At 37.4% G+C, this 13,446-nt stretch overlaps 1 protein-coding gene across 17 annotated transcripts in view; it reads left to right on the forward strand.

Moving 5' to 3' along the window:
- Positions 1-13,446, forward strand: part of CACNA1C (calcium voltage-gated channel subunit alpha1 C) — a 467,840-nt gene that overhangs the window by 63,897 nt on the left and 390,497 nt on the right. For all 17 annotated transcript variants that reach the window (XM_090145296.1, XM_090145280.1, XM_090145336.1 and 14 more), the window contains exons 2-3: positions 5,977-6,298; positions 9,986-10,091. In XM_090145296.1, the coding sequence (XP_090001422.1) occupies positions 5,977-6,298; positions 9,986-10,091 (428 nt within the window). The remainder of the gene's footprint in view (positions 1-5,976; positions 6,299-9,985; positions 10,092-13,446) is intronic.

Genomic DNA, 13,446 nt, shown 5'->3' on the forward strand with positions numbered 1-13,446 from the left:
TTGCATTCAGAATAGAGAATCTTAAAGTCAACTAGTGAGGCAGGCTGGATCAAGCCCTGGGGAACCTGATCTAATGTCCCTGTTCATTGCAGGTTGGACTAGATGGCCTTTAAAGATCGCTTCCAACTCTAAGGATTCTATAATTCTATAAGAGTGTAATGATGATTTCTGAAAAGACTGTTTTTTTCATATGCATCATTTGGGTTATTTCACTTAATGAATTTAAACTTTATGTGTGGCTAGTTGTTAATATCCTGAGATATTGAAATAATTTAAAAAAAATGTATTTGCAGAGTGAGAGTCAGATTTTAAAACCAAAGAAATGAAGTTTCAGGTCAATTGGACTGAGGACTGTCCCTAGGATAAAAGAGAACACGAATAAATCTTGCAGTGTGCTGTGTTGACTGAAAGGATTGAATCAAAGATGCTTTATTCTGAAGAAGTGTCTTTTGTTGATATATAAATCATGAGTAAAATATAGAAATTTTCTATGCAAAGGCCTTTCTTCATTCTAACAGAAGAAATGAGTACAAATCTAGCCTCGTGTATGTGATGTCTGGTTTAAAAGACCTAGGGTGTGAGAGGTACTACCACCATTCCAGGAGATCAATATGTGTATGTCATTGTCACTATTGGTAGAAACTGTTTCCTAACGTATATCCTTGTTTTTCCTCATTGCAAAAGCCATTGCTTATTGCTTATTCACTGTGAGTGTGGTGATTGTTCTCTTTCTGTTCTTTGAAATAACTTACATATGCTTTTTATATTTATTTATATGTATCATATATAACATTTAACACAGACTGTTACTATGTCCTCTTCATCACATCCTCAGGAGCGGCAGTCCAAGTCCTGGCATTCCCACTTCCTGTCACTTTGCCTAAGAGCTCATGTTTTTTGGGCCTTTTGTTGATCTCATTGTTGATTTCTTCTTCAGCCTGAACTGAGCCACATGAGCTTTCCTAAAGCACGGAACCTGAAGCTGCCCATTGTGTTGCAGCTGTAGCTCTAGGAAGAGAAGGATTGCTTGTTCTGCATAGATTCTGTACCTGTTTATGTACTACACTGAAATGTTGGCATTTTGAGCAGTATGACAGTATTAGCTCCTGTTCTGCTGGGCATCCAGTATAACCCCCAAGGCTTTTCTGAAAATAATTTGGACAGATGATTCATTTTGCTTAAATGCATTACATTTTTTCCCTGCTGAACTCCATGTTATTTTTAAGACTCTCCAATTTTTGAAGCTCATTTTGAATTCAAATCCTGTCCTTCGGTCCATTTGCTATACCTCCCTTCTTCATAGTTACATATACGTTTGATAATGCTGTTCACCATTTCATCATCCAGATCATTAATGAAGATGTTGAACAGAATTGGATCCAGTGCAGGCTTTTGGGTACCTCTGGGTGACACATCCTCCAAATAGACTGTGTACCAATGATAACTGCTCTCAGCCATTGACTGTATGTGCTTTGTGCTTCTGTTGCAGTGTTTCTTTTTCTTGCTCCTTTATTGCTAGTGTCCTTGTGGAACTGTTGTACAAGACTTGATGAAAGTATTAATAAGGTCAGGAAACATGACAGCTATCAGTTCCATCATGCCTGTATATTCTGATGCACTGCTGCAGAAAAAATTAGTTGTACTCATGATAGATGCATATCTGCTGATGTTTCTCTCCTTTTCTCCTCCAAGTACTTGTTGATGTTTCTTTGTTTTATGTATTCTGCATTATTATTATTTATTTACTTATGGAGACTGAAGCTGAGCTGAATTTGTATTTCCGCTTCTTTCTTTTTTATAAATGAGGCTGACATTTGTCCTTGCTCAGTTCTCAGATTTCTCCTGTCCTTTGAGTTCAGAATACCAGTTAGCTGCTTTGAGATTACTTCAGAGACTTCCTTAAATGTTTTAGAATGCAGTACTGAATGTATGTACTTTCCTACTTATCTAAGTACTCTCTAAACTCATTCTTTCTTTTCCTTTCTTAGTGGAAATTATACCTCTTTTTGGTTTGCGGATTCATTTTGATTGTCACCTGCTCTTGATCTTCCTTTTTTTTTCTTCCTTTTTTTCCTTTCTTTAGCGAAAGTAATCCTTAAGCCCTATTGACATCATCTTGTGTATTCTCTCTCTGTTGGTTAATGGATCAATGTTTTCCACTTTCTTTATATATTGACAAATGATGACATTCTTTTTGTTGTTCTTCGGGTTTCTTGTTAGGTTCCTCCTCACCTCGGTATCTTCTAACTTTTTCTCTGCATGCTTGAATTAGTCTACATACAATCTTAGTAGTGATAACCAGTTTCCTACTTTGTGTATACTTGCTGTCATTGTTCAGCTAAGACGCTGATTGAACCAATTTTATTTTTCACTGTACTCATCTGCTTTGGGGAAAAATGCAGTTGTGCAACACCATTGTTCTGAGGTTTTCATTCTTAGGATTCTGATGTTTCTTAGATTAGAGGGGAAAAAAAAAAGAACTTACGTTCGCATTGCTCCATTTTCTTTTAAATAATTAATCTAAGCACAAGTTCCTCTCAAATAAATGTGAGGCTAAATAGATAAATGCAGAGCATTTAAAACTTGCAATTTCATCATGTCATTAACTGGATCATTTCTCATACAGAATGATTGCTACTTACATTTTTTTCTTTAAATGAAGCTATCTATTAATAGGGGGCTTGACAGATGTACATTATTAGAATGCAAAAAGCCCTTATATACTGATGACCATTAAAGCCTTTATAGCATTTTGGCAATGCAGTTGTAAGCTAACAGTGTCAGGTGTTTTGTGCAACATGGTTCATTTCCTGTGGTATAGCAACTTCATCTGTTACTTTTCTGGCTTAGTTCTGATTTTGAAAGCCATACTTCTGTTACTGTGACATTTGAAACGATTCTGCAGTTTTGCTTCCTTGCAGAAATGGAAGTTGATCCCTAAGATCTCAGAATCAAATTTATTCATTATATTCACAAATGGAGTTTCCCATTTACTTACCACGCAAATACTTAAATTCATGATCTGTAACAAAAGTACTTGAGAGAGAACAGTTTTGCTCACCTGTGGGGTGTAGTCAACAGCACAACATCTTGCTGAAGGATGGTAGGGATTAGTGGGGTGCTGATGCTGCAGATCCCAGTACTTAGTGATTTATTCCATTTGGATAGGAACTGAATCTCTGTTTCCCATTTCTTGTCAACTTCCAGCTTTTTAACTGTGTAAATAAATATGGTTGAAGTGGATTAGGTACAGTGAAACTTTATTTGTAGCGGAGAAATAGAATGAAGTATTTTAACTGAAATGTTGCAAAATGAAAATAGCAATTCCAGTAACTGCAGCTCTCAGATTACAGAAATGTTTTGCCCTGTTTTCTCCCTGCAAGTTTGGCTATGCTGTCCTTGAAAGTATTTTGCACAGTTCTTCAGTGCACTTTATGTGGGGTTATGTGAGCGTCACTCTTTTTAATTTAACCTGTTTCTCTAAACAGCCTGTAGATCAAGGCATTTGTCACTGCCATTAGTTATTTAGTAAAGACAGTCTGTAGCCTCTGAGCTTCGTAAAAGACAGATCTTTATCATTAATCAATATTTGTAATATTTGCTAATATAAATCTGTCATTACTGGCTCATCTTTTGAAGTTAATTTCAGATAAAGCACTTTGTTACAGGTAGAAGCAAAAGTAACAAAACCACCAGAAGCCACGTCCTTAACTTTGCTGGCACATCAAAGTTGTAGTGCATAAACCTGAGTCCTCATGTGAAACCTAACTAATAAGCAATAATAATGGAGAAACTTAACACATTCCCAAATTGCAAAAAAGTCTTCATTAAAGTAGAGCAGCTGTTTATATTCTGGACCACATGGTCTAGTCAGCATGATAGGAACACAGTGGCGATGGATCAGCAAGTTTGCTTTTACTGGAAGATACACACATTTTCTTATCCGCTCTACTGGGTCGATATTAAAGAAGAGCTGGAGTTGGGTGAATAATTAGAGTAATTTTCCATTTATGTTTCTCCCCAGCCTGCTTCAGGCCAGAGAGGTCAAATAGATGCTAGGGAGAAAATGTGCATCTGGAATTAGTCTGAAAATAAATACGTATCCCATGAGTAGTGCTGTGTACAATTTGCTTAGTCTTAGAGAACTAACTAAGTTTGTCTGCCACTTGATTGCCTGCTTCATCTAGGAAATCTGCTTAGTCTGTGTGATTCTGAAAACAATTTTTCTTCAGTTTCAAAATCTGAGGGATGTAAGTTAACTATTTCTCATTTCTTGCTTCTTTCAGCTTTCCCTTTCACTTATCAGAGTTACATTACTCACCAGCTCTCTTTGGCTGGTTTGCAGCTCGGAGGCTTTCCAGTGACAGAGACAAGCTCTAGATTTCCTAGCTAGATGTGGTGAAACAACGACAGCCTGGAAATCTCATGGCAATACCTGACATAAAATAACATCTGACTCTATCATGTCCTTCCTTGCAATTCAGTGAGATGAACTTTAATATTTTGCATGCTTTCTGGATAGGAGCATACTCTGTAGCAATCTAGGTGCCAATGTAATTGTATTTATTCTACTTGATCTAATTCATGTAATGCTGTTATGGCTGCGATTTCTTGGCATTGCACATCTGGCAATAAAATATGCATCTGAGGTAATTATTTTATTTCAAAACCTTGAAGCGGTTTGCTTGTTCTCCTAATTTTGCTTGTCTTTCATCCAGTACTTTCAGCAAAACAGGTAGCACATGGTCTTCTGTTTGTTTTGTCCTGTGAACTATAGGATCACGTCTCATCTGTTTAAAAACACCGTACTTCTGCATTAATCTAAAGAAGTGAAACACAGTCAGTAGGTAGACTTCGTGCTTGCTTTGACACAAGAGGTGATCTAACTCCATTACTGGGTTTCTACTGTCCAACTTTTCCATGTGCACTTTTCTGAAGCATATTCTCTTCAGTTCAAAAGCAAGGGAACCACAGTCCCCCAAGGAAACGTCCTCATTGGAGAGGCACAGGTGGCTTCTTAACTGTCTTTAGTGAAATGACTGAACAGTTGGGCTGGCTTGGGAAGGTAACCTTAAATTCTTGTACTGTTAAGACCTTCCAAATATCAGACACATTGCCTGACGTATTTATTCTGTTATTATGATTGAGAAAGCATGTGCTCCTTCGGTGTCAGCTAAAAGAGGTACAAAACATGGAACTGCCTGATCTTAGCTTTCCTGCCAGTACAGGCTTTTTAGTGTTTGTTACTCCATTGATTTTCAATCATTGAGCTTTCTTAAAGTCAGTTTTTCAGGATGAGGAATCGGTTCCAGTTTCAAACTGTATGTTGATTGGTCTATAGTTGACTGTATACACAACATCATTTAGGGCATAGAAGTGATGAACTCTGCCCTTTTCTGCAGCTACTGCTTCAGTGTCCCTTTTATTCAGTCTGCTTTAGGCTTATCTGTGGGCAGTGTTTGCAGAGAGAATACAACTCATTGTTGAAATTTCACTTTACCTTGAAGTGATCTTGAAAACAGAAGGGTTTTTACTATAAACTTGAGAGTATTGTTTTGTTTCTTTGCCAGATACCAAATAGCATAGTGCTGCACGCCTGTGTGATAGCAGACAGAGCTAGCCTTACCTTTTAAGCTTTCAAACAATCTAACTTGCAAAATGTGTGGGTAAAAAATGAAATGAAGGACACATTCTTTTCTTTGGAATTTCTGGAGATTGAATTGATTGAGACACTTCTAAGAGCTGTGTCCTTTGGGCCTCTTAGGAGGCTCTTGCAAGATGAATGATTGCACAGTAGTATTATTTTGAAATGAGGGCTTGAATTGCAGGAACAAGCTCCCACTAAGTGAATACCCTACACTTATCCTTAACCTCAGATTTTCATTTTACTGATACATATGATTTAAGAAAAAAAGCTTTATCTTTTCTACTGTTAAAGAAATACCTTCACAATTTTTTTCCCCTCTCCTTTCACAGGTTCCAACTATGGAAGTCCCCGTCCAGCTCATGCCAACATGAATGCCAATGCAGCTGCAGGGCTTGCCCCAGAGCATATCCCTACACCAGGGGCAGCTCTGTCCTGGCAAGCTGCAATTGATGCTGCCAGGCAAGCCAAATTGATGGGTAGTGCTGGCAATGCAACAATATCCACAGCTAGCTCCACGCAGAGAAAACGGCAGCAGTATGGGAAACAGAAAAAACAGGGTACCACGACAGCTACGCGTCCTCCCCGGGCACTGCTGTGTTTAACACTGAAAAATCCCATCCGGAGGGCATGCATCAGCATCGTCGAATGGAAATATCCTTTTTGATGTTCTCATTTGGAAAACAGCAAATTGTTAGTGTGCATCAGGCGCTATTCATAAGTGGGAAGAAATCAATACATTAAGTTGAAAGGCGCCATTGGGAACATAAAGTACACAAGCAATATTTGCTATCTTAACTGAGATCGTTTATGCTGGGAAAAAAAATGCTTAGGACGGAAGCCTTAACCATACCCTTGTGTAAGAAACTGCCAGAAGCTTAAACAATAAAGGGTAGGGGTTGAATTCTTTTAAAAATGTGGCTGAAACTGAAATTGATGGGAGATATGCAAGATATCTGAAGCCAGAATTGAACCACTCCACGGGACTGGTGGCAGCTACTACCTTTCCCTTCTTTTTGCAGAGCTGTAGCCACATAAACAGCTCTGGAACTTGGAATCATGTGGTTGAATACACAGCATCACCATTTCTACAGTATGGAGAATGGAATAGGGAAAAATGGGGTTGGGAGGAGAACTAATAAAAAAAAAACCAAACCCTGATGTGATAAAGCCCTGAAACGAGGCTAAGCTCTGTTAATCATATTGGGATTCAATTGAAACTAATAAGACTCCCTAATATATGGAAAGATAAACTGATTATCTCAAAGTAGAGAAAAAGACAGATAGTTAACGTGATCCTGCCACATGTGCACATCCAGTATGGGGCCAGAGCTAGCAGGCTGAACAAGAGACAGATTGTCACAGATGATAGATGATAACCACTGACATAGAGCTGCAGAAGGCAAGGGTCAGTGCTGCTTTCTTGGAAAGCCAATGAGAGCTTGGCTGTTGGCTCCTTCATGTGGAAGGAGCAAAGTCTACTTTAGTCAGCTGATTCTGATCAGCAAAGCTGGAAGTTGTGAATTTGGTGTGAAATAGAAACAGAAGTGGAAATATAACTCCCCTGTTTCCCTGAAGAGAAACCAAGACTGACTCTGAACAGTAATAGTCAGTAAATCACAAGCTAATGGGATTCTTCAGTAAATGTGAAAGCAAAACTACGTTAGGAGTAAATAAGCACGTCAGGGGAAGGCAATACTGAACTCAGCAGTAGTTAATATGATTAAAAAAAAAAAAGCCATTTAAGACAATGAGATAATATTGTCCCTTTGAGGGTCTAGCGGGACACTGAAAAGATAAAAACAGAATATGAGCATGTTAGGATATCATTTTCAGAAGAGCAACTTGCTAAAAGCATTGTTGTCAATTGTTAGATATCCTTAAAGTTTCTGCCTGCCTATTCCTTTCTTCAGATGCTAATTTTTAATCCCTTTGATTAAAGTTTGCTACTATTTATCCCTTCTGGCATAGCTGTGATACTTTGAGCATAAGATGATGGATGATGACTAACAGGATGAAGCTGAATATTGGTTTACTTGCCAGCACCCCAGTAAGCACATCTATAGCGAAAGAGCACATAGTGACATTTGATAAATGAATAAGATCAGCAATGAATGATGGGAATAATGTGTTGTAAAACAGGATACAGCACTGCTGAGATCAAGAGGAGGACCAAACAATGTGATTAAAGCAATCCAAATATGCTGACACTTGCATTTTTTTTGGTATTTGTTTGGTTTTAGGTGAGTTGGTGGAAATATCTTTTTCCTCACAACTTCTCATTGGATATATAGTCCTTATAAAGATGAAACACTTCAAGGACAAATAACAATATCAAAGGGCTGTGATAAGATTTATTTTTTTAACTGTACACTGACTTTTCCTAATTGCTGAAAATTACTGAGAAGACCTTAGCTTAATTTTCTGAACCTCTGAAAGCTAAATGCAGTAGATATTAAATATCAAATGTCCCTTCTATGATATTTCATACTCAAACATTATAGTGTTAAGAGCCTGAAAGTGCACTTGTATAGAAGAAAAAGTGAAATGAAGTAATTTCTTTATTTTGCAAAGATTTACCTGCTTATTCTTCTGCTGGATTTGCAGTGTATTTTCAGATTTTAAACCATTTTACTTTTGCAGTGTTTAAAGAGTCTAGAAGTAAAAATAAATAAATAAAATACATAAGTAATGATAAGTTTATGAACAATATGCCTCTGAGGAAAACAATTCTAGGCAAAAGACAATTAAGAAAAAGAAAGCCTATGGACATGTAGGTCTTTATGCAATAAACGCTGTGTGTGAATCTTGAGGTATCTGAGAAATCCAGTGCTTTCACCAGTAATGCATCTAAGCTGATCTGCAAAGCTCTGAAGTTTGCCCTGAAATTCCTGAACGCCTACTAGTCACATTATCCTTGCACTTCTATGTCAAGCCTTAGTTGCTGCAATGACAGCTGATGCCTTTTAGAAAGGACCCTACCTGTCTTCTTCCCCCATGTTATCATGCACCCCTTAGCTTTCATAAGCTTAAGCAGATAGCCCAGTGGGTTTGGAACCCTTTGACTCATCCACATGTGAAATACAGAACGTATATGAGCATATACAGAAGTCAGTTGCCTGGAGGTTGTCTATTTCTTGCAGTTCAGGGAGCTGGAGATCTAGTTTATTTTTGCTAAAATCTGCTGAGAATGGTAGTTTGCTGACCAAAAACATACATACCGTGTTGACATCTGGCAACTCTGCAAAGCCAATTCCATGGTAGATAAACTTACACTCAGATGCACTCTGTGGCACAGGTTATACCTTGCATTCTCTGTGTCCTTTCCTGCTTTTCATTCCTCTCCAGAGCACTGGTGAGTTATCCCAGAGCTATCTGCCAGGGTGATCTTGCAGGAAAGTAAATATAGACAGACTGTAAATCTGGTCTCTGGTCTAACAGGAGACACTTCACAGCTACTAATGTTAAGAAGACTACAAAAAATAAGTGAAATACACTGCCAGCAAATTGAAGTCAGTAGAGAACAGCCCTTAGATTTCCACTGAGTATTGGTGCAACATCAGAGGTGGTGCATGGTTGATTTGTTGAACATCCAACCTGGTTTTTTTGGTCTGTTTTTGTTTTGAGGACATTAATGACAGGCTGTAATGCCCTTGAATTGGTGGTAGTTTCTGTCATTAGGAGGTCTTATTTTCCTGGTGTCTCTACCATTCTTCATACACACATTTCTTTTGCCTACGAAGCCAGCTGAAATACAAATACAAGAAAAAGAAATACTATATTAAATAATTTAAAAGAAAATGGTAATAATACGGCTATAAACAATATAAGTACTTTTTGGATAAAGCTTTTTTTTTCTCATAAATTGCATCAAAGTTGTTTTCTACCTGAATATACACATGTACTGGGCCCTTGCATTTAACTCTGAGACATGAGAGAGATTGGAAAAAAATATAAATGAGGATGGAAAAGACTAAGAGACATAAACTAACTGCAGGAGAAAGGATGACAGGCCTTTCAGAACAGGCTTTTGTTATTAAAAACAGTACAGCCACACTTGAAGGAAAATAGGGAAAATGCTATCTAAATAAATAAAAGAAGAAAAACTTTTAAGAAATCTGTGTTTACACTGGCACGCGACTGGCCTACACTGCTTTTGACATATTAGGAAGATTTTTGGCCAGGAGCAACTAAAAGCACTTAAAAAGGCATATGTTTCTTTTCAGAATATAAGGAGCTTGGAATGTTTTCTTTAAACAGAATTCTTATAAATTTTTTACTTTTTCTTTTTTTATTTGTCTGTGCACATTTCAGAACAATTTCCTTAACTCCATTCCTCAGACCATTTGAAATAATTATTTTACTGACTATTTTTGCCAATTGTGTGGCCTTAGCTATCTATATCCCCTTTCCAGAAGATGATTCCAATGCCACCAATTCCAATCTGGTAAGTCCTTGATGCTATCTAATCTTATTCCTTTGAAAGTCCTTTTTAGAAGTTTCCAGAGAGACTGCTGAAGTTAGAGAGCATAGATATATTCACCAGAGATGAAAACATAAAAAGTTAAAAATTGGTTTCGAGTGCTAAGTCTCCTCTATTCATGTGAGCACCTGTTTCAATTGAGCTGGCTTTAGCAAGGATTGTTCTGAAAACTGTGCGGGTGCTGGATGCGATGTTTTGGCTAGCGAATTTCTGCATGCTGCAAAAGTGCTTGGTAAGTTTAAACTGCAGGTGTTTGCGGACAAAATCCTTTAACTGAGGATTATGTGGTGTTTTTGCTTTTCAAAGTGCTATTGTGAAGTTGAGGCAGTCCTACTGCCAGGTGATGCCTGGAAGCACAGCTAGATGACTAATTTCTGGGAAGTGCATTAATGCGTGCATTTCACACCGAGATACGTGTTTTGTTGAACAATATGGTTTTTTTCTTTTCCTTCTTGTGAGGGGAATACAGCTGTTTCTATGCCACTGATGATGATAATGCTGGTAATTTAGGGCAGAGAAAGGAGAGTGTTTACTTTTGGCTTAGCATGAAGTCATAGCGAAGAATTCTGTTTGGTAAGGGCACGATGCAAAACAGTTCTGGAAGGTGATTCACTGAATTAGCAGAAAACATTTTTCTTCCTCCCAAATATGTGAACAAATCTCCTACTTGTGTGGCTGGATCAGAATGAAAACTTACTCCCAAAGTTTAAGAGCTGGGATGTTATTTCTTGATTAAAATTTACCGAGACATAAGAATTTTTAGAGAAGCAGAAGAGGAAAATAAGAGCCATTTTTCCAAAGTAGGGATAGTTAGCGTGGCTGACAGGCACTGTAATTAAAATGATCCATGCTGTTCTCTGGATATAAGTCATTTGACTAAATATCTCTTGAAGTTGTGTAAAATAAATTGCAAACTTCAGGACTTTTCTGGAAGAAATTATTGTTTTTTTTAAATGAATCTATGTGTAATGTTTTCCATAGTAACTCTGTAGAGAAGTTTAAAAACAGAAGCGGGAGGAGAAAAGTGATTGTTAACTTTTTAACTATTCTCTATATTTACAGTTAATTTCAAGTACAGACTGGCTTGGGGAAATTTGTGGTTTGATGTCTCTTGTTTGCTTCCATCTCTATGCTAAGCCTGACATAGTGTTGAACAGTGATGAACCACAGTGTGTACATTTAGAACATCTCAGTGTGGCACCTTTCAGAAATTGGTATATTTTAATAAAATCACAGATTCAATTATTCCTCTGGCTATAAAAGACAGCATGTTGTTTATTGCTTGTTCTGACTTGCAAGGTTTCAAGAGAAAAATTAAGCAGAGTTAAGGTCAGAGGATGTCTAATTTGTCTTGAGCTTAATTAGGTGTGGGTATTTCCTTATTTAAGTGATGAGATCTCTGGCTAATACCGGGTTCAAACAATTTCATAATTGAATAAGGTATGCTGAAACTGCTCTGTTCTTAGAAAATACATGCAATGTGTGAGCTGTGTTGCTTTCTGAATTTGTTTCCTGAGGCATTTTTTACCTCTCGTTCAATCCATCGCAACACCCTTGTTGGTTGCGAGTAGGATTTAAAACCAAAACCCAAAAAAGCAACCAAATGATTATAGGCTCAGGAGATTTTAGAAGTGTTACTGCCTTGAGGATGAGGCAGCACAGTCAACTTCTCTAACAAGATGTTTCAGAGAAGCAAAGGGGTAAAGTAAACTGAGGAATTTATTCTTTGGGCCTCAGTGAAAAAAGTAATGAAAAATGTAAAATGGAGTACTTAATTTCCACTGGCCTAGGACAGGTTGCAGTGGTGGAATCAAGACTCTGTTCTGTGTTATAGATTAAATCCTGGAGCTCTGACTGCCCAGTACACTTTGTTCCTATGATCTGAAAAAGGTGTAGATGACAGGACATGGTTGGTCTGAGTCACTGAATTATGCTTCATGTTTTGTTGGACTTCACTCCAACTCACCCTTGTTCAGCAGTGAGTTCAGCACTCGCTCTTGTTAGTATTCTTTTTGTTGTTGTTGCTGTTTGTTTGTTTTTGTATTTTTTTCCCCTCAGATTGTTATAGTTTGGCAGATAATTCCTTCTGTTGGGAATCAGAATTTTTGTATATGTTTTTCATGGCATTCTCAAACTCTTCACAGGACTGTATAGTTATCAGCAATAGTGAAGAAATGTGGGAGCAAGTGGGTGAGACAAGGGTCAAAAAACACTAGCGGTATTTTGGGATGAGATGAAACTCAGATTTAAAGGAAAGCTATTCCAGATAGAATGAACTGCAGAAGTCTGAGACCTTACTCTCAAATAGCTGAACAATATAAGGAATAGAGTAGAAAGAAGTTAGAGTTGGTGATGTCTCCTTGTAAATTTGGAATACTGGCTTGATGTTATTTTCTTTTAACCTGTGAGCATGTATTTTGCAATCAGATTTATTTTGTAGACATGAAGTCTAGAGCTCCATAATCTGAAACAGGAATGGAGTCTGTCTGCAATGCTTGCATGTGGGTTAATAGTGCACACAGATGTGTGTTCTGTGCAGAAGTGTGAGGCTGACCAAACACATACAAAATGTTCCTAGTTGCCCAGGAGAAATTTCATTTCCATTTTGCAATTTAATTCTGTAGTGATAAACCTACCACAGATATTTCCACTTCCCTGATTTCCTGAGCCTCCATAACTTTCTGAGACAGAAAGGAACCATCCACAGGAAACATATGATGGATAGTAACTTTTATACAGTCTGAAAGTGACAGAACAACAGTTTCCCAATAAACTGCTTGAATATTTTGTTTTAGGTCTGAGATAAAGATTCAAACAGTCATTTTTAATAAGCTAACTGAATAGAGGGCAGTGAGAGAAGACAGGAATTCTGAACCGAGTGTTTTCTTGCCTTTCTGTAAGAGGAGAAATACAGTAATAATATTTTGATACAGAATTATGATGTCTGTGAATTTCACAGATGTGATCAGATCCAATGAAGCGTACTTATTTGTGAGTATAGAAACCAGTAATGTATGGTCATGTCTCCATTTTCATAAGCTTTGTTTTTAGTTGCAAGCCTTATTCAATGCTACGCCATAGTAATCAGCATTAAAATTAAATACAGAAGTTTCTCCTAAATAAATTTTTTTCTTTTAGCAAGGAATTGTGGTTAACTGTTATGCACTGATTTAGGACAAAAATCACACATGTACTGACTGGTTTCTTGCAGTCTGACTTCCTATAATAATTCCTATAAATTATGAAACTATTTATGTCAAATCTAGGGGTGTTAGCTTGAACTGGGCAGCACTTTCATTTTCACAATGCGCATATGTAT

This window comes from Phasianus colchicus, chromosome 1 (genome assembly GCF_987193195.1).
Source record: "Phasianus colchicus chromosome 1, bPhaCol1.hap1.1, whole genome shotgun sequence".
Taxonomy (NCBI): domain Eukaryota; kingdom Metazoa; phylum Chordata; class Aves; order Galliformes; family Phasianidae; genus Phasianus; species Phasianus colchicus.